Raw genomic sequence first — 26,711 nt, forward strand, 5'->3', positions numbered from 1 at the left:
GCTGGTCTCAGACGATCCCACAGGTGAAGAAGCCGGATGTGGAGGTCCTGGGCTGGCGTGGTTACACGTGGTCAGCAATTGTGAGGCCGGTTGGATGTATTGCCAAATTCTCTAAAATGACGTTGGAGGCGGATTATGGTAGAGAAATTAACATTACATTCTCTGCCAACAGATCTGGTAGACGTTCCTGCAGTCAGCATGCCAATTGCACGCTCCCTCAATAATTGAGACATCTGTGGCATTGTGACAAAAAGGCACATTTTTGAGTGGTCTTTTATTGTCCCCAGCACAAGGTACGCCTGTGTAAAGATCATGCTGTTTAATCAGCTTCTTGATATGCCACACCTTTCAAGTGGATGGATTATTTTGGCTAAGGAGAAATGCTCACTCAGAGGGATGTAAACACATATGTGCACCAAATTTTTGAGAAATAAGCTTAATTTGAGAGAAATAAGCGTATGGAATATTTTTGGGATCTTTTATTTCAGCTCATGAAACATGGGACTAACATTTACATTTTTGTTCAGTGTATTTAATTATGAAAGGCATAAAAATACATTCTACATTTCAAAGTCACAGGCTGGATTTAAAAAAATGTTTGCCTATAGCGGTCTTGAATGTGTTACACATTTTCCCATCAAGTCAGACCTCTCTACACAATGAAATCCCTCTCCCACACACCGCTTCTCCTCTCCACCCCCCCCAATCCCTCTCTCACACACCCCCTCTCCTCTCTGCATCTGCTTCTAATCAACGCTCACCGCCAGTGGCCCAGGGATCCAATTCTCTCCTATTCCCCATGGTAGCCTTTTCACAAACTGAGAAACTGCATAACAGACTAGAAACCAGACAATAAATAGCATTCCTTTCCTTGGCTCACATTATACAGACTTTACTGTCATCAAATCAGCTAGAGATATAATACAAATGGTATAATAATAATACATTTTATTTGAGCCTTTCAAAATACCGAAGGACAGAGAAAGAAGCATATTGTTATAGTATTGAGATGACTCTTGAAAACCATACACACATAATACACGTACTGAATTTGTCTAAAGGAATGTTTACATATATACCAGACAAGTTCAAAAACATGTAATTGCACAGGAAAAATATTTATTTCCATGCTGAACATATGTTTAGACCAGGTGGGAATGAATTGCATTCTATCTCAACTCTTGAAACCGGTGATATAAACAAATCTGTTTCCTGTTCTTTGATTGGGTCCTCATCATCATCTGGTGGTGATAATCATCATACCCTGACCAGGAAGTGATGCATACTGTACATCCTTTCCCATGTTGCCTCATTGGTTGCATCCCAAATGTCACCTTATATTCCCTCTATAGTGCACTACCTTTCGGGGGGTAATCTGGAGCGGGGCTAAGCCCCCAATCCGGAAGTTGGAGAATGTTGCATTTTCCAAACACCTGAATCATCTTTTTCCTGCAATCTAGAGCCATAATCATTATTCAGAATTCTATGTAAAAAATATGTTTCATTTTCTGCTTATCTAAGGATACAGAATTGAATACATCATTTAAACATTTACTGTGTAGGTTGGAAAAAGTATGTGAATCCCTAGGCTTATGACTTCTCCAAAAGCTAACTGGAGTCAGGAGTCAGCTAACTTGGAGTCCAATCAATGAGACAAGATTGGAGATGTTGGTTAGAGCTGCCTTGCCCTATAAAAAACACTCACAAAATTTGAGTTTGCTATTCACAAGAAGCATTGCCTGATGTGAACCATGCCTCAAACAAAAGAGATCTCAGAAGACCTAAGATTAAGAATTGCTGACTTGCATAAAGCTGGAAAGGGTTACAAAAGTATCTCTAAAAACCTTGATGTTCATCAGTCCACGGTAAGACAAATTGTCTATAAATGGAGAAAGTTCAGCACTGTTGCTACTCTCCCTAGGAGTGGCCGTTCTGCAAAGATGACTGCAAGAACACAGCGCAGAATGCTCAATGAGGTTAAGAAGAATCCTAGTGTGTCAGCTAAAGACTTACAGAAATCTCTGGAACATGCTAACATCTCTGTTGACGAGTCTACGATACGTAAAACACTAAACAAGAATGGTGTTCATGGAAGGACACCACGGAAGAAGCCACTACTGTCCAAAAAAAACATTGCTGCACGTCTGAAGTTTGTAAAAGTGCACCTGGGTATTCTGTGGACAGATGAAACTACAGTTGAGTTGTTTGGAAGGAACACACAACACTATGTGTAGAGAAAAAAAAGGCACAGCACACCAACATCAAAACCTCATCCCAACTGTAAAGTATGGTGGAGGGAGCATCATGGTTTGGGGCTGCTTTGCTTCCTCAGGGCCTGGACAGCTTGCCATTATCAACGTTTATCAAGACATTTTGCAGGAGAATGTTAGGCTATTTGTCTGCCAATTGAAGCTCAACAGAAATTGGGTGATGCAACAGGACAACGACCCAAAACACAGAAGTAAACCAACAACAGAATGGCTTCAACAGAGGAAATATGCCTTCTGGAGTGGCCAAGTCAGAGTCCTGACCTCAACCCGATTGAGATGCTGTGGCATGACCTCAAGAGAGCAGTTCACACCAAACATCTCAAGAATATTGCTGAACTGAAACAGTTTTGTAAAGAGGAATGGTCCAAAATTCCTCCTCACCGTTGTGCACGTCTGATCCGCAACTACAGAACACGTTTGGTTGAGTTTATTGCTGCCAAAGGAGGGTCAACCAGTTATTAAATCCAAGGGTTCACATACTTTTTCCACCCTACACTGTGAATGTTTACACGGTGTTCAATAAAGACATGAAAATATATACTTTTTTGTGTGTTATTAGTTTAACCAGCCTGTGTCTATTGTTGTGACCTAGATGAAGATCAGATCAAAATGTATGACCAATTTATGCAGAAATCCAGGTATTTCCAAAGGGTTCACATACTTTTTCTTGCCTCTGTACCTCTTGAGCTGTCTGTAGTCTCCAGATTGGTGGATTCCTTTTTTTAAATTTTGTAAAAATAATTTCTGGGTAACAATTAAGTACCTTACTGTGACTGTTTTAAATTAAAATGGTAACAAAACTAAAAAAGAGCTTCTTAGCAAAGAGCAATTTCTCAAGCAAGACATTTGCTAGGACTGTCTGGGAGTGGGGAGAGAAACTAAAACTGATTTCATGAGGATTTCCAAATACATGGATAATTCATTTCCTGCAACTTCCTTGTCTATGGTCAACTAAGCAGGCAGCGTCCTGAAGTTCATTTTGAAAACAGTTCGGGTGCTAGACCTAACCCCAAGTCATTTTGCCTGTGAAATGTATACCTCATTCCACCATGATAGGGTTAGGCTGAGCAGTGTCACATAAAGTAGGGGGGAAGGGGGACGCAGACTGGCTTTATGGTCTCTCCTGGAGTGAGAGGGAGATCAGAGAGTCCAAGAGCGCCCTGAGAGGTCAACCCTCACCCCTGTTTGTCTCGCTCCTTGCCCCCCTCCTTGCCTAGGAGATCCTCTTTCACTCTCTGCCACATGGTAAGCCCAGCCAGCCAGGGAAAAGATCTATCATAACAAACGCTTCTTCACTTTAATCAAACACACACTCATGTGCAGCAGTAAAGACTCCCTCTCCATACAGTACCATGACTTTCTCAGCCCATACTGATGGTTAGATAGGCCAAAATGTTAGATAAATGGGAGATTGGGGTTAGATAGCATCTGTCTCTGTCAAAACACCTAAATAATGTGCTGGCAGTAGCCTCCAATTAATCTCCTTATTATTCAGAGCAGTGAAAGGATCCTGAAAGTAGCAGGGCACACAGAACAACATCACTAAACACCAATGAACAATGCAGAACTGAGTGTCTCAGGTGGCGGCAGCACCATGCATCAGATCTCTTTCAGTCTTTTGATCAGAGGGCAGCAGCGTCATGACTGTTGAAGCATTCAGCGGGCGAGGAGGGGCAGGGAGCCTCATTCCAAACTTTTCATCAGATTGATGGCCTTGCTGTGACTCCTGGGCTCAGTGGGCTGAATGGGGGCAGTGTAGACCACCACAGACTGATTTATCCATGAAGGAGTGAACCTCTGTGAAGCCCACAGATCATTCCAGAAGGCGATGCCCTGTGAGTGATCTCCCCCTGTGTTTAGACCCCCTGCTGAGAATACCAATGTGCAATAGGGCAAACGGGGGAGGGACTCTCGGGGACCAAGAGGAGACTCACAGTCTCCTCAACAGCCTCTTCAACATGCAGCCAGAGAAGTTTGTTTACATGGTGCTCACTAAGTTTAGACAAACCTTGCTGAGAGCTTGCGGGTTTCAGAACGCTGAATTGCTGCTTCTGGTTATAATAACATATTATGAGCTCTCAGCCTCTCACAAACCTTACATAAACCAGTGTGTGTGCTGTGTCTGTGTGTGTGAGAGAGAAACCTTATGCATATTATAAAAGCTGGGGTTTGCTCTCCTTTGATGTGTCTCATTCAAGTGGAAGTGGTTAACTGCCATGTTGTTGTGGGGTTGTTTTGCTCTTGCAGGGAAGGAACATCCCTAACATGCATCAATGGAATTTGACAACCTGGTTATTGGTCATCTGAGACATATAACTTCCACATGGTTCGGTCAGGACCAATGGCACAACTCAGCCGCATTTGGAACGGCTTACAACACGCTTTTTGTAGGCAGAGACATGAAGCGAGAACAAAATCCCTCTGTCACAATCTAATGTCCAGCATGACATGTCTCTTTATAGTCTTGAGTTTCTGCATTGAAAATGCCCATACACATACAAGTAGATACACAGAACAATACTTCCTTTGTGACTGAAAGTAGCAGTCAGTCAGTCAGTTACCGGCCTCTTCCTGGTGTGTGGAAGCATCCTGACCCTTACACATTTTTCATAAATGAATCACCTTCTTTGACGGTCTGACCTGGGTAAACAAACATAGAGGCGGTGAAGGGTGAGGAGGTGGGGTGAGAGGGCAGCTGGTTTTCCTTCAGCCTGTACTACAGACAGAGTGCTGAGGCTTATTCCGGCTGCCCTCTCTTCCTGGACGAGTGGAGCAGAGGGGGAAGGGATAGGGGTCTGAGGGGGTTTGGGGGTTGTGTCTGCTGCTTAGGCCCCCAAGGTGAAAGGGTGCCACACGCGGACCCTGCAAACGGAGGCGACTGCTGCCAGACAACACTCAATGTGACTCTGACAGTCAGCGGTGGATATGCCGTCTGGATGTCTACACTACACTGTCTGTCTGCCTGCCTGCTGGACATACACACTAGTCTAGTGAACTCTCTATTGCTCTCTATCCATCTCTCTCTCTTTCTCCCTCTCTCTCTCCCCCCTCAATTCAACTATCTCCTATCCCACTCTCTCTCCCCCTCCTCTCTCTTTCCCTCCCTCCCTCTCTCTCCCTCCCCTCTCTCCCCCTCCTCTCTCTTTCCCTCCCTCCCTCCCTCCCTCCCTCTCTCTCCCTCCCCTCTCTCTCTCCCCCTCCTCTCTCAATTCAAACCACCCCTCTCCCCCCCCCCATCTCTCCCACTCTCTCCAGACTTCCCATATGTATGTGATTTAAGCTCAGGCTCTGGGGAGAGGCAGGTCCGCTGGGGGAGGCGTAGGGGGGAGTCGAGAGGAGAGAGGGAGGAGGGAGAGGAGGAAGTACACACAGTTTACAGGACTTGGGGCTGGGCTGGCGCAGGCACCGCATCTGGAGGTCGGACCAGTGGAAAAGTGAAACCAACGGGTGCAGTGGAGCGAGGGAGAGAGCTGTCTGTGTCCCAGAGAGACTTCACTACAGACGGGACAGGGAGAGACAGAGAGGGAGCAGTGCTCCACTGGACTAATACACAGACATGTCTGCTACTAGAGCTCTGCCATGCCTCTGCCTTCTTTTCTCCATCATCCTCTCAGGGATCGTCTGCCCAGCGGCTCCCAACGGTTTAGATTTGGAACAGCGTTCGGTGGTAAAAGTAAGACCAGACTTTTCTTTTTTTCCTCTGCTTGGCTGGTACAGGATGCATAGCAGGCTTCCAGTGCCTTATCACAGCTAAATATAGAGGGCCTGTTGTTGTTACAAACTTTTCCACGACTGTGGAAAGAGTCCTATCCTTTGGACTGTGTCATGTCAAAGACTTGTGCTGTATGCCTCTGCAGCTAAACCCTGACGGGTTTAGATTTGAGAGCCACTGTAAGACAGACATGTTTGTGAGTTAGTCAGTGTGCTTCGTAGACATTTGTGAAGTGCTGGGGTGGTTTGGGTGTGAGAGGATCTTGCTGTGTGGATCTATATCTCTATGGCCGTACTCTGGCCACTCAGTGCTGCGTCTCAACCCTCTCTGTGTTCCGCCTGGGGTCGGGCTGTTAGCGGAGGAGCTCCAGCCGAGACCTCGATGAGGGCCGTGCCATTCTCCACTGGCACCCGCTGGCCCCCCGATAGGGCCCTAATGGAAACCAGCTGCCAAGTGTTGAGCAACACACACAGAGGGAACACAGCAGGCAGAAAGAGCATGAGAAACAATACGTGACGTGCTGCTGACATATTTATAGTGGGTAGACTGGGTACGGGCTGGTATTTCCTGTTTGTGGGGCCAGTAGGGACCCCTATAAATGGGCATCGAGCTTAAAGATGCCTTCTTCTATCTCAGGGGGACACAGGCAAAACAATGTGTCCAGAGCTAGACTAATGTAAGAACAATGAATTGAATAGCTAGACTTGTGTGGGGCAGGGGCAGGGAGCAGACCCCCCATAGTGTTTCAATTGAGAATTGACGATCTTCCGCCTCTTGTGAAATGTGAAGATTGTTTACTCGTTCTGTGAGCATTCCAATTCCATTGTCCCATGAGGAGAATGAGGCCTCTCCACTGCAGACATATCGTCTCTGCTCTGTTTTTGGATTATAAGGAAATTCACATGACCTAACCAGGCCCTTTTCCTCCCAGTGTCTTCCGAGGAGTTTACCACTAAGCCAGGGGCCGAAACCTTCACCAGGGCCAAAGTCAATAACCTATCTGCCCCTTATTGTGAGGAGTGGACTCAGGGAGGCATATGGTTTGTTGCTCCCATTGCAAAGAGAGCGAGATTTCACAGCCACACAGTCCCACAGCCTCAGACCTGAAGAGATGTAGATTTTGGACTGAATTCCTGTTTGAAGCCAATTCTTGTTTTCTTTTGGCCTGAGCTAAAAAAAAACACTGTATTTATTCAGCGCTGTCCCAGAGGCAGAGATGAAGGCAGACTCATGGTCAATCTTGTGAATCTAATAACATAGGCCTACTACAGCACTTCTGAACACATGATATAAACAGCTAGTGATAAACGCATACCATTTAACAATGTTCAGTCCTGTTAGAAGTGGAACCCAGTGACATAGTCTTTGGAACATGCTGCTGCATATGAAACACAGAAAGGCTATACCGCATGGTGAATGTCATCTTTGTTCTCTATGGTAGTGGGCACACAGAGAAGTTCCGAAATTGCTCACATTACAGTGGACATTCACAGTGGACCTGAAGGCTACAGATGTCCATTATTTCAATGTTCATGCCACTTAGGAGCGGATTAGAGCATTCACCATGCTGTGAACTCTTATTGAGGGGTTCCTTTTCAGTATCTCAGGATTACTCCCTATACCCAGGGGAAATATCACCCAAAGTTTGGGCTTGGTTTTTGAATGAAAGGGGATTCGAAACTAAATTACATTTTAATGAAAGCATTAATACGAACAGGAAATGATGTAATTAGATATGACGGTGGTGTAAAGGCTACTGGGTTGTATACACACTTGAGTCCTAAATGGCACACTATTCCCTATATAGTGCACTATTTTGACCAGAACCCTAGTGTATTGGCCTTGGGGGTCAAAAGTAGTGCACTATGTAGGGAATCTGTTGCCAGTTGGGACACAGCCTATCCCACACTAAACCATCTGCTGATTCTGCTCCATCTTTCCCAGGAACCTCTAGTCCCATGGGTCTGGTTGTGTATGCATCGTCCAGCTGTTTGACCTGTCACAGGATGTCACACAGCTAATCATTCTAAATCCAGTCATTAGCAATGAAGGGTCATTCTTCAGCACTGTCAGCCACCGCTAAAACCGGTGGACTAACATTCTGTGGTTGGACTTGTCCAATGGCCTCATCTGTGATATGGATCTCTAGACTGCTTATCATCCCTGTACCCAGTCAGATCATTTTACATTATGTCTGGCCTCTAACATCTACTCTTTAGTACGTGTTAATTATTAAACAAAGGGTTAAATAAAAAAACATGTCATCAATTGTAATGCAAACATACTGTATGTGTGCGTGCATAAGGCCAGTGGAATTGATTGAACTATAACCAGGACATCATATAACATTGTAACAATATGATGTATAAGTCTGTTCTTATTTACTTTGTGTACTATAGGTCAGGAAAGCCACAGGAAGGAAAGGGCTACAGGGAAAAATCTGCTCTGGTCATGAAAGCACTGCTGTTCACAGGATGTTCCACATTAGTTCACTGGAGAGGCATTTCTTTGTCTCATGGCCTGCTCACGAATAAATCAATAGAAAATATGCATCACAACTGGGAGCATACAGTATCTCTGGAATGTATGATGTATTTGTCCCAGCCAATCTGGATGGAACAAGGGGGCAAACTTGGCATTCTTACAGTAGGCCAATATGAACAGAGTGGTATTGTATGATCGGTGCGCTCTTTGAATGGGGTGACTGAAGATCAAAGTGATGTGTGTGTGGGGAGGAAGGGGTGTGGAGAGGGGTTACTGAACTCTGACATCATACTGCAGCAGGAAACCACCTCTAAGTGGATTTACATGTACCAAACGTGGGATGACTAAAAGTACTGTCTCATAAATTCCGTGTCGGCCGTGTGAGGGAGAAACTCTGAGGTGTCGGAGCTGGGACTGTCGATCCCACATCCCTGCACTTTAATCCACAGCACTAGCAGTGGCAGAAAAAGTGGCAGAGTGAACTGGGCACAAATGTTGTGTAACTGACATTCTGTAAATATATTGCAGAGCAGTATCCAGTATGTAATACTTTTTTCCTGGTCAAGTACTGTGCTTAACTTTCACATCTTACAGTAGCTGAATAAGAGAGCATCTTCTCCCATGAAGGAATGTGCATGTGTTTGATAAGAGATGTTGTGGAAAACAGTGGAACGTTGTAGCCCATTGATGACAGACCACCTAAGCCAGTCTGGCCAAAACGATTCCAGGTGCTCTACTTTCTGAAATTGCTGTTGAATGATAGAGTGCCTCGTTAGCAACTTGGCATTAATGTCAGGGACCCAGCTGCTCTCTGGTCAATATGTTTCTAATTCTGCAGCCATTAAACTGGTTAATTTTAGACAGATCAGGTTCAGGGGCAAATTTGTATTTGTTGGGAACTGAGATTGTACTCCGTTAACAAAAATCTCCCTCATGTTCCCTCTCTTAGGTGTGTGCAAAAGGATATTTCCTCAGTAACCAGAACAAATGCCTACCATGTAACTGCAAAGGCCACTCAGAAACCTGTGAGGAAATCACCGGCATTTGTTTAGTAAGTATTTTCCCATGTATTACCTCCTCTTGATTAATCATTATTACACTATGGTGTAATAGATTATAATCTTTAGATTACAATCTACTATTATATCAGTAATAGATTTCAACTAGATTACACTCTTTAGGGTAGAGTGTTTTTTTTTAAATATACCTGTATATTCAATATCACTCCGTCAAGGGAAATATAGTATTCTTTCTCACAAAGATATCTACATACATTTTAGGGTGATGTGTATCCCTGGAAATAATCAGAATTCATGTAAACATTACAGTTTTGAAAATGTAGCTTGTCCAAAAAAAAGTGGTCTCTTGGCACAATTTACTCCGGGTATGGGGTTAGTTGAGCAGAGGGATAGGGTAACTTAAAACCGCCTACAACTTCATGTACTGAAATAAATATTACCCCTACCTTTTTAAAACCATGTTTATCTTTATTTCCCAAACACAATTCAACACAATCACAATCATTTTGGTCTTTTAATCATTTTAAGCGTCTTTTTACACCGGCTTAGCAGCAAACAAACACTTTGTACTTTTTTAAAGACTTTTAACATAGGCCAGGCTCTGTTGTTACCTCATATCCCAGAGATAATGCCTTACATTACATCTGGGAAGAAAACACTTCCATTTGCTCAACCATTGGCTCAACTTACCTCATGGCCATTGGCTCAACTTACCCCAAGGCAAACATTTTGACCATATTAGCCCACACAGCCACAAGGATGCACTTTCATGCATTTCTTTGACTTGGTGAAAATAAAAAATGTTGGACTTAACTTACTTACCACTTTTATATGTGTTTTTTTCCTTCACAGGCTCCATGAAAGGATAACCTCTTCCTAAATATTTGGTCAAATTATGAATTTTGTGTATGGTTTCCTAGAAACAAGGGTAGCTCAACTTACCCCTTTGGCTCAACTTACCCCACTCTCCCCTACCATACAGTCATGTCAGGACCACACCACTGGGGATTTCTGTGAGATCTGTGAAGATGGATACATGCCTGACGTCAACACATACGGACGACACTCCTGCCGGCCGTGCGCCTGTCCCCTGTCCATCCCCTCCAACAAGTAAGCCACAGCGCCCGTACCTCCAGACCCTACCGTTGTGTCGGCCCTGCAGGGAGAAGCCTCCCACTGGGCAACTGGTTGAATCAACGTTGTTTCCACGTCATTAAAAAAATAAATACAAATCTGATGACGTTGAATCAGCATGAAAAAAAACTGATTGGATTTGCCAAAAGTCATCAATGTAAAGGAAATGACGTCTTTCTCTCACCCAAGTTGTAATCTAAATCCAATGACATGGTGCCACTTTGTGTTGATTTCATGTTTAATTCACGTTAGTTGACGTCTCAACCAAATGTAAATCGGAGCTAGACGTTAAAATTACGTCTGTGCCCAGTGGGCTGTGTGTTGGCGAGCAGAGCTCACTGACTAACATTCTTTCCCCTGTGTGTCTGGCCAGCTTTGCACAGCACTGTGACAGAAGCAGTAACATCCTACGGTGCAAGTGCCAAGAGGGCTATGCTGGACATTACTGTGAGAGGTCAGTGCTGACAGGGACTTGGCTTGGCCACAACCATGCTTTACTGCAACTCCACCATGGGACCAATTACACTCATAACATTAAATCAGCTCAAGCAGCCACAAATGAAACTCTTGCATTTTCACCTATTTCTACATTTTGAATATGGGCCAATTTTTCTGAACCTGAAAGGAAAATATTTGGAAATGCTTTCAAATAACAATGATGTTTCAGTATAAGTGATTAAGACATCCTAAGTCAAACAATTATTGGCAATCACCTTGCGTCTTCCTCACCCAGATGTGCTCCAGGTTTCTATGGCAACCCCATGGTGATTGGTGACTCCTGTAAGAGGTGCGACTGTAACGGTAACTCGGACCCCAACCACATCTTCAATGAATGCCACAACGTGACCGGCTTCTGTCAGAACTGCTGGGGGGACACGGCTGGAGCCAACTGTGAACGGTGTGCCCCGGGTTTCTACGGTGATGCCATCAGTGCCAAGAACTGCAGAGGTGCGTGCCAACTTGCCAAGAGTACTATTAAACATGACTTACCCTAAGGCCCTTGCTCCACTAATATAAGTCAGCCCTACTGTCAATGAAGACTACCCATGGGAAAACATAGAGAACAAAACAGATATTTATACATCTAAAGATGATGCGGAGGGTGAAGATATGTTCATGAGCAGTTATATGCTTAACTTTGTATTTGAACCCTGCTTTTACCTTGCTCTTTGTCTTAAAGGCTTACTATGGCGTTGTCTTCAGTAGAGCTCGGACAATTCCCCCTTGTGTTGCTCATAATGGGTGTTATAGACATACGCCAATTACAAAGCTCTATGTGAAACAAAGTCCATTTTGTGTGTTTACATAGTTTGGCAGGCTGGTCAGTGAGAATTCCTGCCATGCTCTAATGCCTCCATGCCTCAGAGACAGTGCAGTACAACAAAGATAACCTTGTGGCATGTGCACATCAGTGTAAGAATAGCATCATGGAAAGTCAAGCTCTAGTAACTCAAGGAGACAAAGAGTCGATCTTCTGGTTACTTGTAGAAAACGTCATAGAATACTAATAGACATGGGAAACTCCTTGTCAGTCTGTTGCAGGATTAGCATTTGTATTGTCCTCCGCAAGGACAAAAATAACCTTTCCCATTGTGACCATGCCATGCTTCTGTGACCCGCGCTGTATTACCTATGAGTGTGTCCTGTGCTACAGCGTGCGAGTGCAGCAAGTGCGGGACAGGTTCGTGTGACGACAGGACCGGGACGTGTCACTGTAAGCCTGGTGTCACCGGCCGACTCTGTGACCGATGTGAGGTGAGTCACTTCGAGGGCCTTATCAAGGCGAGCCGTACAACCATGTGGACACATATTCACACTGTTGGACAGTCTTTCCTGATAACTAAGCAAAGCAGGCTAATCATTTAGGCTACTGTGAATATATAGTTAACAACAGCATGAACAACAGCAAGCAAAACTAACTATAAGGCTTGTGTCTATAATGTGCTTTAGGAGGGTCACACAGGTTTCAACAGTTGCCAGGGCTGCCGGAGGTGTGACTGTGGGGCTGCCGGTCTCCGGCCTACTTGTCATCCTCTGACCCACAGCTGCCAGTGCCAACCAGGGGCCGGAGGCCGATACTGCGAGCGCTGCCTCCCAGACCACTGGAACTACGGCCCCTCAGGGTGCCAGAGTAAGTCATGTGTGACCCTACTCCCGTCTCAATCACCAACATGCAGGAAATCCTGGAATCAAAAGCTAGTGTCTGTCATACACGTCAAAAAAATCCCTCTCTCTGTGTTTCACACACTCAAGAACATAAACCACCCAGACCAGTTTGGTCAAACATTCGGTACCGATATTGTTTTCCCCAGAGTTTTTACTGCAGCTAGCTAGCCAGTCCACTGTTCCCACACCCACTCATACATGATGTCAGGCAGGCATCTGCTGCAATCTGCAACCCGGGGACCAGCTGTACACATCTGTGCACGACCACAAGGACAGACTGCAGCTAGCATCCGACTTTCCGCTGACATCACCGCCCAGCCCCAATTGATCTGGCCAGCTGCCAAAATCATCCCACAGCCACAGTATAGAGAACCAGGGAACTAAGTTCAAGTTTTATTTGTCACATGCACAAGTACAGTGAAATGCTTAAAGCTGCTATGTAACTTTTGGGCGACCCAACCAAATTCACATAGAAATGTGAGTTGTAGATATGTCATTCTCATTGAAAGCAAGTCTAAGAAGCGATAGATCTATTGCGCTATTTCTATGCTTCCCATTCTTATCTTTCGTTTTTGTGTCTTTTACTTTCGGTTTTGTACACCAGCTTCAAACAGCTGAAAATACAATATTTTGGGCTATTGAAAAGATATTACACAGTGGTTTAGATGGTACAATGATTCTCTACACTACGCATAGACTATTTTTGTCACATAAACTGAAATAGGCGAACTTGTAGAATTTTAGCATCCAGGCAATGGCGGAGCGATTTCGGCATATTGCACCTTTCACTTGCAAGCCCTACCCAACAGCGCAGTATTCAAAAGTATAAATTCTAAGAAAATACAAAACATGAGAAATAAGAACTAAGAGAGGAAGCTATATACAGTACAAGGTCAGAGCCAATACCAAACCCCTCAGCATGTGCAGCAGCACTCCTTCCCAGCCATAATACTCACCATGGGTTCCATCATATTTTTGGTACCCAGACTGACTCTCACATGTCCAGCTGATAAATCATTCGACTTGATCAAGGGAACTCCACATGGAATCAACTGTAGCTATATGAGGTGCATGTGTGTGTCTGTTTCTTCCATCCAGAATGTGACTGTGCTAGCGGTCACTGTGACATGCACACTGGGGAGTGTTTGCCAGAAGCGGCCATGGTCAACCCCTGCAACATCAGTAAGAGGGCTTGGTTAGAAATAAAAGACATTTCAGTTCATCGTAAACAACTATTTTTTTTGTGTTGGACTGATGTGATGTTGGGGAAATTACATAGAAAATGATTTGTCGTTATTTGGCTCCTCCCTCCTATCAGGTTGTGATGAGTGTATCTGGCACCTGATTGGTGACCTGAGGCTATCCAATAAGACGCTGGACCAGGTGAAGGTCAGCGTGTTGAACATCTCCACTGGGGCTGCAGCCAACGACAGACTCAAGTACTACAACTACACCGCCCACCGTCTGCAGGTAGAGTACAGCCTCTCTTTCTGCTCACGCTGATATAGTCGGGACTCAATCATGTTTATACACACCTATATTATCCGTTCATTCTGATTTAAACAAGCGAAATAAGCAACTCAACTTCAGGAGTTGAACTATTACAAAGCCACTGGATATTGGCAAATCTCATACACTAAACACCCAACCAACCACCCAACCAACTAACTAACCTACCAACTAACTAACCAACCAATACACCAACCATTGTACAGTGCACATCACACAATTCTCTTCTCACGATCCTAACATGCATTGACTGTATTGTAATTGCATTGTTTAAGTGTATCTAATTTCTCCCGTTTTGGTTTCAGACTCAGTTTATGAACTGGAGAAATAAGTCATCTATGATGAGGACACAGACAGGGCAGCTGGAGGAGGCCAGTGCTGCTCTACTCTCAGACATGAACCATCTGGCAGAGACAGTAAGAGGACACCTTCATCGCTCATCTAACTCACTCGCACTCCTCTTCCTCCCTCTTTCACTGTTTACATTACTCTGGAGGTGAAATAAAGTCCACCTGCAGAAAACAATTTCTATTAATCCCGAAACACAACCAAAACAAACTGCAAATGCATCCAACAAGTTTTTAGAGTCACAAGCTTGATGTAGTCATTGCATGCTGGGAATATGGGGCAGATTACTAAACTTTTGACCAATTTTAATACACTAATAAGTGGATTTGGCCAAATATTTATGACATCCTCAAATGAGGGGGACTAGATACACGAAGTGCTTTCATTTCTAAACAGTAAAACAGATATGTATGAAAATACCCTAGGAAAAAAAAGGTGACATTCTGTAGTCGCCTGAGAAAAAATATTTGACCTCAAATACAAAATCCTGGAGTATAGAGCCAGTAAGAAAGTTTTAGCTTCACTGTCCAAATAAATACGTAGGGGAGTGTAGATCAGTTAGCTTATCTCTCAGAGCCATCAAATCTATTTTATTGAGCTGTAGTGGTAGTGTCCGGACTGTGATTGATTTGTGTGTTCTTGTGGTGTTTGTCTTGACTATGTCATTGATGTGTCTGGTGTTTGTGGTGGGCCAGGAGAGTGAAGTGAAGTCCATGGGGGACCGAGTGGATGAAGACACACTACAAAGCGTCACTCTTGCTGACGAGCTGACCACTAACCTCACCACCCTCAACGTACTCATTGAAGGTAATTTTAGGCCTGCTAAAGCTACACTGCTATGCCTCTTTGAGTACTGTCCACCTCCCCGGGATTATTAAGGCTTTTAGGTACGTTCTAAATATTGATATGTGATATTCAATAACTTGGCTTAAGATTGAAATCCAAATCAACTTTGCTGTATTTCCTACTGTCGTCCATTTATCAGCGTTTGAGTTTACGAGAGGTGCTTCTGGTAACATGGCCTCAGTCACATCCCAGCCTTCCTTCACCCTGTGCTCCCTGTTATGTTTGTGTCTCACAGAAATGATCAGTGACTGGGAGCTCTACAGTGTCCATCAGGACCTGGACCCAGAGGTCATCAGAAAGAAGACGGCCATGGCCGAGGGCATGGTGACATTGATGAAGAAACTGGACCTGTCCACACGAGAGCCCACTGCCACCGATGAGTCCACGGAGGCCCACGACCGTGAGGAAAACACGTGCATGCGCACACACACACATTTTTGATGATGTGTTACAAAAGGCTGCGTTTGTGGTCCCATTTGTGTGTTGTTCAGTCCTTAGACACGTGCGTCAGCTGGAGAAGAAGCTGATCAGTACGGAAGGCCGCGTGGCCCCGATACGGGAGGTGCTCTCCCGCTTCACCAAAAAGCTCTCTGAGGCCCAGGATATCCTCCAGAAGGCTGCCAACACTGTCCAGGAGACGGAGGACATTAACAAGGCCAACACCGTCAAATTCCAGAGGAGTGAGGTAACTTCCCACAACCCCGGGGTCCGCTTGGACCAAACCGTGCCGCCGGGAGCCGCTCTCGTCCTGGCTCCCCAAATGTCTCTCGCTGACTCCCTGACTCCCAGCCTCCCTGATCCTCTGACTCTCTGACTGACTTCCTTACTGGCTGCCTGACAGACTGACTGACTGCCTGCTGGCCTGACTCCCTGGCTCTCTGGTTTCCAGCTCTCTGTGTTCGTCCGCTTGGGTTTATTACTACAGCTCCCTGTGAGAACGCCCTGCTAAAAAGATAAGTGCAGCTCAAGCCTGCTCTAGGGGGAGTGTGATGTTGTTGAGTTCTGCCTCAGTGCAGTCTACCTCTAACTTCCCTCTGAATGTTGTAGGAGTTCAGCTTGGCTTTATCACTGGGAAGCAACGCTGTCCTGCTCCTGCCAAGGAATAGACCAGATATTTCTCTCCATCTGTATGGGGATTGTTGTTGTTCCCAAAGTCTGCCAGAGAACTCAATTACCCGTGGTATTTAGTAGTAGAGAACAGTAACACAGAAACAGCTGTTGGATTGGATTGTTCGGAGGCACAAACTGGGGGAGATGCATTACTGCACCACACAATTGTATCCCCATATAAAGAGGCTATGCCCCTTAGAGTTAAACACCTACAGCTGCTTGACATTGAATTGGGTATCATGTGTACAGTCATTTTGTAAAGCTCCTTAAAATTTCTTTAAGTCTGGGGCGTGTCTGTTCTGTTTATAGATCCGAAATACAATACAACAGGCCTGTTGGTCCTATTCATTATGGTGTGAAAACCTGAGGGATTGCGATTCTTTGTAGAACACAGACTGGCCTGTTGTCATGGCCAAGTTGACATTATGGGCCCATTGTGGTTGTGCTCCAGTGGAGCTTGGAGCAGCCAGCTGCTGCAGTGCCGTATGTGTGTGTTATCCCCATGATCAGGGCCTCTGCTGTAAACCAATGACATGAATGGTGCACTGTCCAAACAGGAGGCCTCCCATAATCTGGGGATCTTCCTTCCCTAAGCAGATTGGTCAACACTAGTCGTAGCAACAGAAACAAAGCCAGGGTTACTATGGGGGTAGGAAGATGTTACTGTGCTATACTTATATCTTTGTCAACAAATATCTCTATCTTGCCTCTTTGGGGAAAACACATTTTTCATCATTTTCATTTCACGTTTAATATTATTGTTCCTATGATTTATGTACTTTTATGATAACAGGGTTCAAATGGGAGACATGCATAACCTGTACTCACTACACATAATGTATCATCTGTCCTCGTATAGCTCCTCCCACCAGCCTCCTTTGCTCTGTACTACAAAAACGGAAGTATTCAAGTAGTCACCAGTCCTGTCCACTCTCTCTCCCAGGCCAAGCAGCAGATACTGATGGAGAACTACGAAGCTGTGAATGACACCTTGCAGACAGCTGAAGACCTCATCATAGACACTGAGAATACTGTTGCTGAGATGGTTCTCCTGGTGCAGGTAAGGCCTGCTCTCTTTCTGTACACACCACAGTCACCATTAACCTATGCCTGAAAGCTTTGTATTTTGGACCCATTGCTGCAGTGCGATGTTTTTTCTCTCACCCATCTATCCCATAATGACAACGTGAAGACATGTTTTTAGAAAATGTTTGCAAATGTATTGAAAATGAAATGCAGAAATATCTCATTTTGGGGGCCTCCCGAGTGGCGCAGTGGTCTAAGGCACTGCATTGCAGTGCTTGAGGTGTCACTACAGACCCAGGTTCGATCCCAGGCTGTGTCGCAGCCGGCTGTGACTGGGAGACCCATGAGGCAGCGAACAATTGGCACAGCGTTATCCGGGTTAGGGGAGGGTTTGGCCAGCTGGTATGTCCTTGTCCCATTGTGCTCTAGCGACTCCTTATGGAGGGTCGGGCGCATGCAAGCTGACTTTGGTCTGTACGGTGTTTCCCCCAACACGTTGGTGCGGCAGGCTTCCGGGTTAAGCGAGCAGTGTGTCAAGAAGCAGTGCGGCTCGGCGGGGTCGTGTTTCGGAGGACGTATGGCTCTCGACCTTCGCCTCTCACGTACGGGAGTTGCAGTGATGGGACAAGACTGTAACTACCAATTGGATATCACGAAATTGGGGAGAAAAAGGGGTAAAAAAAATGTATAACAAAAACATTTCTCATTTACATAAGTATTCAAACCTCTGAATCAATACATGTTAGAATCACCTTTGGCAGCAATTAAAGCTGTGAGTCTTTCTGGGTAAGTCTCTAAGAGCTTTGCACACCTGGATTGTACAATATTAGCAAATTATTATTAAAAAAATTATTTAAGCTCTTTCAAGTTAGTTGTTGATCATTGCTAGACAGCCATTTTCAAGTCTTGCCAAAGATTTTCAAGTCAAAACTGGAACTAGGCTACTCAGGAACATTCAATGTCGTCTTGGTAAACAACTCCAGTGTATATTTGGCCTTGTGTTTTAAGTTATTGTCCTGCTGAAAGGTGAAAGGACTCCCAGTATCTGTTGGAAAGCAGACTGAATAAGGTTTTCCTCTAGGATTGCCTGTGCTGTGCTTAGTTCTATTCCATTTATTTTTATCCAAAAGAAAACTCCCTAGTCCTTGCCGATGACAAGCATACCCATAATATGATGCAGCCACCACCATGCTTGAAAATATGAAGAGTGGTACTCAGTGATGTGTCATGTTGGTTTTGCCCCAAACATAACACTTTGTATTCAGGACATAAAGCTAATTTCTTTGGCAAATCTTTTACAGTTTTACTTTAGTGCCTTATTCAGGATGCATATTTTAGAAAATGAGTATTCTGTACAGGCTTCCTTCTTTTCACACTGTCATTTAGGTTAGTATTGTGGAGTAACTACAATGTTGTTGATCCATCTTCAGTTTTCTCCTATCACAGCCAGTAAACTCTGTAACGGTTTTAAAGTCAGCATGGTGAAATCCCTGAGCGGTTTCCTTCCTCTCCGGCAACTGAGTTTGGAAGAACGCCTGTATCTTTGTAGTGACTGGGTGTATCAATACACCATCCAAAGTGTAATTAATCACTGCTGAAAAGGATACCCATCTACCATTAGGTGCCCTTCTTTGCGAGGCATTGGAAAACCTCCCTGGCCTTTGTGGTTGAATCTGTGTTTGAAATTCACTGCTCGGCTGGGGGATCTTACAGATAATTGTATTTGTGGGTTACAGAGATGAAGTATTCAAAAACAATGTTAAACACTATTATTGCACACAGAGTGAGTCCATGCAACTTATTATGTGACTTGTTATGCACATTTTTACTCCTGAACTTATTTAGGCTTGCCATAACAAAGGGGTTGAATACTTATTGGCTAAAGACATTTCAACTTTTCATTTTCTATTAATTTGTAAAAATGTCTCAAAACATAATTCCACTTTGACATAATGGGGTACTGTGTGTAGGCCACTGCCACAAAATCTAAATGGAATCCCTTTTAAATTCAGGCTTTAACACAACGAAATGTGGAAAAAGACAAGGGGTGTGAATACTTTCTAAAGGCACTGTATGGCATGACAGGGAGAGTACCATGTATTCTCAATACACTTAGTATGAATCCATGACAAATCTAACAGACACCCAAAATGATATTAGGGCATTTTTTGGAGTTGCATGAGATCAAAAACGCTGCTGCAAACTCTGACGCCCTCTGATGGCATTTTCTAAACGATTCATAATATTGTGTACTACCCTCATAAAGTACATTTCGGTTTCAAAACTATAAGTACTACAAACACACGCTTAGTACTGTTAGAAAAGGTAAGAACTTCATTCTTATGACCCACCAACATTTGCCAGACCCTGTACAGGACCCAAAACAACCGCTCAGAGTTGAAACAGGTTATACAATTCCCCTTTTGAGGGGATACTTCAGGATTTTGTAGCACTTTGTATTCTTCCCCAGAGTCAGATGAACTTGTGGATACCATTTGTATGTCTCTGCTGGAAGAATTTTGCTAACTACCATTAGTGCAATTGCTATCTAGCTTTAGCATAATGACAGGACATCAATGGTAAGCATAGGGCTTCATTGCCAAAATCCCAAGGTATCCCTTTAAGTCAATTGGCTCTCTATTGGTTTAGTCAGTGGGGAAATAGAATCATTCAGACGTAACTTTGTTAGTTAAGTCCTGGAATGGGGTCTGTATCTGTGTAGAACGTGACTGAGTACCACGCTGCGATCGATGGCGCCAGCAAGCTGCTGCAGGAGAAGACTGAGGCGCTGTCCCTGGCAGACAGAGACCTAGTCCAGAGAGCCCAGGACCACGCAAAGGATCTACAGAGTCAAGCGGACGAGCTGGAGTAGTGAGTAGTAGTGATGTCTTATAGTAGTGATCTCATAATGGCATCACTCTAATGCACATCACATTGTAGAACCAAACAACCAACTGCTAAACATGACTACACTCGATTATCCACTTTATTCCATTATAATGCACACCACATTCAAGAACAAAACCACCACTGAACATTATTCAAAACTGATCAACACTCAATCACACTTTACTTGAAGCACAAATGAGTAGTACAGTAGTAGTATCACAGTTAAAAGCAGGCCAACACTACAGCTATGTTCTTTACCCTTAATGCTTTACAAAGACTCCAACTAGACCTTGATGTTGTTGTACGTTTCTTTCCACCTAGTGATCTGAAACGCAGCGATGCCAACGGATTCGTGCAGAAGGCTCTGGATGCAGCCAATGTGTACAACAACATAGTCCAGTACATCGAAGAGGCCAACATCACTGGACTGACAACACTGGATTTAGCAACAAGAGCTGAGGATGTAGGTTGTCTGAAATGCGCAGCAGTTAGCTACATTAGCTACATACAGTATTTAGGCTAATATAGAGTGGTTTTCAATTGATAAGCTAAAACTGTGCTGTCTATGGCAGGCCACCAATGGGATCAACACACAGCTGGGGTTCCTGAAGACCCAGAGTGACAACATCTTCAGGGAATCTATTTCATTGCGTTCTGAGCAATTTGGTATGACATATTGTTTAGATTAGGCATTGTCTGATTGTTGTTAGACTAGGCTGTACAGGTTCTCCTCAATGATACATGTGTGAATTGTCTCAACAGAGGTTGAAACTGAGGTTCTGGACAAGATTAAATATATTGAGGAGACCAAGGAGACCATGGATGACAACACCAAAAAACTAGCGGAAGTACTGAAAGACATCAAGGGAATTGAGCCAGGTAAAACACATTCTTGTTCTGGACCATAGCCTATCTAGGGTCTCTGACATGCACATCATTGTATTCACTGCCATTCCAAGATTGCTCTCCTCATCTCGGTACTGAATTTGTTGCTCTGAATTCCACTCTGACCTTCCAGGCAGAACCACCAAGCGTCTGGAGCTCACCAGGGAGGTGGCTGAAGGCACCCTGAACCGCTCCGTGGAGGTCCTGCAGACCATCACCCCCATCCACGAGAAGGTAGAGGAGTGGGCCACCAACATGAAGAACCAAGATTACTCTGCTGCAGCCTTTGACCGCGCTGTAGTATCTGCTGGGGAAGCAGGTACAGTACACTCATAAACACTTCTACAGTATTTCAATCCTCGACAGAGAAGACTAAATGACTAAGCATTACACTCAAACTAGTAAGTGGTAATCCTCTCCATCCATGGTGGGGTTTTCAGTTGAGAACCTGTCTGAGCTGGTTCCTGAGCTGCTGGACAAGCTGCGTGTCATTGAGAAGAAGCCAGTGAACAACGTGACCACCAACATCATGAGGATCAGAGAGCTCATCGCCCAGGCCAGGAGTGTGGCCAAGAAGGTCAAAATTAACTTCTGAACAATCACTAACATCACAACCAAAATGTACTTTCAACCAATGAAAAACCCTGTATAGTCTTGTGTTACTATAATCCCAAGTCTTGTTCAAAATCGAGTCCTGTATGACACAGATACAGTGCCTTCGGAAAGTGTTCAGACCCCTTGATTTTTTCCACATTTTGTTAAGTTACAGACTTATTCTAATATTGATCAAATATTTTTTTCCTCATCAATATACACACAATACCCCATAATGACATTTATTTAATCCATTTTAGAATAAAGCTGTAACGTAACAAAATGTGGAAAAAGTCAAGGGGTCTGAATACTTTCCGAAGGCCCTGTATATCATGTTTTGTTACACCATACTGTAGGTCCAAGTTTCCATGAAGTTCAACGGTCAGTCGTCGGTTGAAGTGCAGCCCCACATCAATGTGGCGGACCTTAAGACAGTGACCACCATCAGTCTGTTCATCAGGGTGGACCCAGATAAGGACCCTATTGAGGACCGCTTCATCTTCTATCTGGGAGACAGAAACGTGAGGAGGCTGGGGGGAGAGGGGGAGGTCAGGAAATAGGGAGATGGGCTGGTGCTGGGTTCAGATCTACTTGTCCTGTATAGCTTACTCCTTGTGTTGTCATGCCACAACCCTGGAAGTTGGCCATACAGCATAAACACATCTGGGATCAGGCTAGCATAGACCAGTATATAGCGATAATACTGAGGTGTTTTTCTATTGTGTGGGTGGGTTGGAGAAGGGGGTTGCAGAATGGCCCAGATCTGCTATTGAAAGTTCCCAGACTTGGACCCTGAGGATGGCTTGAGATAAAAGGGTGAGAGCAGCTTGTGTGCAGATGAATGGTTTGCTGTGATCATGTGAGCAGAAGAGGCCTTTGAGAACAGACAGTTGCCTTTTTCAAAAGGTTTCCAGGAGACGCCTGTTGTGTGTGCCACTGCCGCCAAAGTCGGGGCTCATTTACATAAATGCCGTTACCCCCCACCCACAGGAGCTTAATGACGGCAGGGCAGAGCTCTCCTCTCTGGGCCTCTCTGTTCTCTTTAATGATGCTGCTTGCCCTGGTGATTCTGCCACTGCTGTAAATTATGCAGTGGTGTTTGTGTAAGTCTGCTTGATGCTTAGAAATGGCACTCTGTGACCCTTCGTTGGTTTTATAAAGCAAAGATTAGGAGATTTTACCTGAATAAGATCGCAGGCAGGGATTCAATTTTACAATACATGCACTGTGCTATATAAAACCTGTCACCTTGGTTTCTCTCCTACATATCATATAGGGTAAGAAGGACTACATGGGTCTGGCCATCAAGAATGACAACCTGGTGTACATCTACAACCTGGGAGGGGAAGATGTTGAAATCCCGCTGGGTTCAAAGCCTGTCAGCCAATGGCCTCCAGTCTTCAACCTCATCAAAGTGGAGAGGTACAGTAATGCGTTACCTAAGCAACAGATCCAGTCGCACAGATAGACTGGCATAGCCTGGTAGAAGATGAACTAATGCTTATTAGACAAGACATCTGTCGTGTCTGTTGTCATGCCATACATGTTTCATGAATGACAAGCAATGACAAAGAACTTGGCTAAAGCACATACAGTACAGATTTGCAACCTTGCTAAAGACCGTCCGTCCATTCACACAGACAGGACATCTGTCTAGTCTAACCACTCACAGGGATTTATGAGGCTGTTCTGCCCATGCAGGATGTAATGGTGTTGATGGGACTGATTATTCACGCTGCTTTGTGTCTTTGTTTTGACAGGCTGGGCAGACATGGAAAAGTGTTCCTGACTGTACCCAGTCAGACGTCCACTGACGAGCAGAAGTTCATCCAAAAGGGCGAAGCCTTTGGCACCGACTCCCTGTTCAACCTGGACCCTGAAGACACTGTCTTCTTCGTGGGTGGCGTCCCCGCTGATGTCAGGGTACGGTATTACTTTCTAACAGGATATGACATCAACCTCTGATCAGAGTTCTGTGGCATTGGCTAATGCATAGCAGACCATTTACATCATACAGTGTTGATGTAAACTGTACTTCCCTCATGAACCATTGACACAGCAGAATTGAATCAGTTCTGAGATGACTCTCTTTTTACTTTTTCCTTCCAAGATAAGATTCTGAATGTTCTGTTTTTCTTGTAGCTTCCACCTGCACTCAGCCTAGCTCCTTTTGTGGGATGCATCGAGTTGGCCTCTTTAAATAATGACGTCATCAGTCTGTACAATTTCAAACAGACCCACAAGATGGATGTAGTTGCTTCAACACCTTGTCCCAGGTATGATATACTGTATCTTGTCTATACGTTTTCTGTTGGGAACTTTAGATATTACCTCTGCCCTTAAAGAGTCCACATGTCTCCATCTGAGGCTCCTTCAGACAAGTCGCTTCATTTCGACTTAACATTGTTTTCTTTCCCGTATCAGGTATAAGCTGGCATTCTCACAGAGTCGTATCGCCAGCTACCTGTTTGACGGAACTGGATATGCCCTCATCAACAACATGGAGAGGAGGGGTAAATTTGGCATCGTCACCCGGTTTGACATTGCTGTTCGGACTGTAGCAAACAACGGCATCCTGTTACTCATGGTCACCGGGGTAAATATAGTAGTGAAAATGTCCCCTGTATTTTTGAACAAGCAACATAGTCAGTCGGTCAGCGATGCAATGCTATGCCTTGCAATTCTTCAGAGAGCATAGAGAGATTTACCGATACTTGTTCTGCATCATGTTACTGGGAAAAATGACTCTAGAAAAAACTGTTCAATAATTCTTTCCAGGACAACTTCTTCCTGTTAGAGTTGAAGAATGGCTTCCTACGTCTCATGTACGACTTTGGCTTCAGCGGAGGCCCGATCGTCATGGAGAGTAACTTACCTAAACTACAGATCAATGACGCAAGATACCATGAGGTAAATCTAAATCAGCCCATTGTCTTTTTGTCGGCAGGGGTGTGCCTATTGAGATGTGAATGAAATCAATTTCCTTTCAACAGTAGGCCTAATCCAATCTAAGCTGTGCTGTTCTTTTTATAGGTGTCAGTCATCTATCATTACTCCAAGAAGATCATTCTATTGGTGGACAAGAGTCACGTGAAGTCCATGGAGAATGAGAAAAAAACGTTGCCCTTCTCCGATATCTACATAGGAGGGGCCCCCTCGCATATTCTCCTCTCCAGGTGAGTCAGATATCTAATCACACACATGCACTTCCTCACACCAATCCAAGGACCTTAAGAGGTCTAACTTTGTAAGCATAGTTGACAATTGCAACACAATATCAACAGATTATTACATTAGCATTACACTGAGTACAGTTGGACAGCAGGCCCTATGTGACTATGAGCATATTCCCAGGCCTGAGCTGTCCTCCCTGATGGGGCTGAAGGGCTGTGTGAAGGGCTTCCAGTTCCAGAAGAAAGACTTTAACCTCCTGGAGGAACCAGGCACTATTGGCATCAGCAGCGGTTGTCCTGAGGAGTCCTTTGTATGTACTGTAGTCCATAGCAAATGCTATTAGACAAAGCATTGGTGGTGTATACAGAATCAACTGAACTACAATAGTTGACAATGTCCCTGTTGTGTCTTGGATTCTAACAGATGTCCCGTAAAGCCTACTTCACTGGAGAGAGCTACCTGGGGTCTGCAGCAAAGATATCTCCCTTCGACGCCTTCGAGGGTGGCCTTAACTTCAGGACACTGCAGCCTACTGGTCTCCTGTTCTACCACATCGAAGGGGTATATTGATTCTTGCCTGAATTGTATTTATTTGTTTCATAAACTCAACAAAAAAAGAAACGTCCTCTCACTGTCAACTGCGTTTATTTTCAGCAAACTTAACATGTGTAAATATGTGTATGAACATAACAAGATTCAACAACTGAGACATAAACTGAACAAGTTCCACAGACATGTGACCAACAGAAATGGAATAATGTGTCCCTGAACAAAGGGGGGGTCAAAATCAAAAGTAACAGTCAGTATCTGGTGTGGCCACCAGCTGCATTAAGTACTGCAGTGCATCTCCTCCTCATGGGCTGCACCAGATTTGCCGTTTCTTGCTGTAAGATGTTACCCACTTCCACGAAGGCACCTGCAAATTCCTGGACATTTCTGGCAGGAATGGCCCAAGCCCTCACCCTCCGATCCAACAGGGCCCAGACGTGCTCAATGGGATTGAGATCCGGGCTCTTCGCTGGCCATGGCAGAACACTGACATTCCTGTCTTGCAGGAAATCACGCACAGAACGAGCAGTATGGCTGGTGGCATTGTCATGCTGGAGGGTCATGTTAGGATGAGCCTGCAGGAAGGGTACCACATGAGGGAGGAGGATGTCTTCCCTGTAACGCACAGTGTTGAGATTGCCTGCAATGACAACAAGTTCTGTCCGATGATGCTGTGACACCACGCCCCAGACCATGACGGACCCTCCACCTCCAAATCGATCCCGCTCCAGAGTACAAGCCTCGATGTAACGCTCATTCCTCCGACGATAAACGCAAATCCGACCATCACCCCTGGTGAGACAAAACCATGACTCGTCAGTGAAGAGCACTTTTTGCCAGTCCTGTCTGGTCCAGCGACGGTGGGTTTGTGCCCATAGGCAACGTTGTTGCCGGTGATGTCTGGTGAGGACCTGCCTTACAACAGGCCTACAAGCCCTCAGTCCAGCCTCTCTCAGCCTATTGCGGACAGTCTGAGCACTGATGGAGGGATTGTGC

The 26,711-nt window shown here is 44.7% G+C and overlaps 1 protein-coding gene across 1 annotated transcript in view; it reads left to right on the forward strand.

The window, feature by feature from the left end:
• Positions 1 to 5,573: 5,573 nt before the first annotated feature.
• LOC106607733 (laminin subunit alpha-4-like) overlaps positions 5,574 to 26,711 on the forward strand; it is a 30,251-nt gene continuing 9,113 nt past the window's right edge. Inside the window, exons 1-29 of the mRNA XM_014205004.2 lie at positions 5,574 to 5,943; positions 9,416 to 9,517; positions 10,468 to 10,595; positions 10,993 to 11,073; positions 11,353 to 11,567; positions 12,274 to 12,374; positions 12,570 to 12,750; positions 13,884 to 13,967; positions 14,104 to 14,255; positions 14,600 to 14,710; positions 15,338 to 15,449; positions 15,724 to 15,888; positions 15,980 to 16,173; positions 17,542 to 17,658; positions 20,347 to 20,495; positions 20,835 to 20,976; positions 21,086 to 21,179; positions 21,276 to 21,392; positions 21,532 to 21,717; positions 21,839 to 21,975; positions 22,349 to 22,513; positions 23,269 to 23,414; positions 23,753 to 23,915; positions 24,135 to 24,268; positions 24,417 to 24,588; positions 24,771 to 24,902; positions 25,026 to 25,168; positions 25,347 to 25,476; positions 25,590 to 25,727. Of these exons, the coding sequence (XP_014060479.2) occupies positions 5,827 to 5,943; positions 9,416 to 9,517; positions 10,468 to 10,595; positions 10,993 to 11,073; positions 11,353 to 11,567; positions 12,274 to 12,374; positions 12,570 to 12,750; positions 13,884 to 13,967; positions 14,104 to 14,255; positions 14,600 to 14,710; positions 15,338 to 15,449; positions 15,724 to 15,888; positions 15,980 to 16,173; positions 17,542 to 17,658; positions 20,347 to 20,495; positions 20,835 to 20,976; positions 21,086 to 21,179; positions 21,276 to 21,392; positions 21,532 to 21,717; positions 21,839 to 21,975; positions 22,349 to 22,513; positions 23,269 to 23,414; positions 23,753 to 23,915; positions 24,135 to 24,268; positions 24,417 to 24,588; positions 24,771 to 24,902; positions 25,026 to 25,168; positions 25,347 to 25,476; positions 25,590 to 25,727 (4,008 nt within the window). The 5' untranslated portion in view covers positions 5,574 to 5,826. The remainder of the gene's footprint in view (positions 5,944 to 9,415; positions 9,518 to 10,467; positions 10,596 to 10,992; positions 11,074 to 11,352; positions 11,568 to 12,273; positions 12,375 to 12,569; positions 12,751 to 13,883; positions 13,968 to 14,103; positions 14,256 to 14,599; positions 14,711 to 15,337; positions 15,450 to 15,723; positions 15,889 to 15,979; positions 16,174 to 17,541; positions 17,659 to 20,346; positions 20,496 to 20,834; positions 20,977 to 21,085; positions 21,180 to 21,275; positions 21,393 to 21,531; positions 21,718 to 21,838; positions 21,976 to 22,348; positions 22,514 to 23,268; positions 23,415 to 23,752; positions 23,916 to 24,134; positions 24,269 to 24,416; positions 24,589 to 24,770; positions 24,903 to 25,025; positions 25,169 to 25,346; positions 25,477 to 25,589; positions 25,728 to 26,711) is intronic.

The sequence above is a fragment of the Salmo salar genome, chromosome ssa06 (genome assembly GCF_905237065.1).
Source record: "Salmo salar chromosome ssa06, Ssal_v3.1, whole genome shotgun sequence".
NCBI lineage: Eukaryota > Metazoa > Chordata > Actinopteri > Salmoniformes > Salmonidae > Salmo > Salmo salar.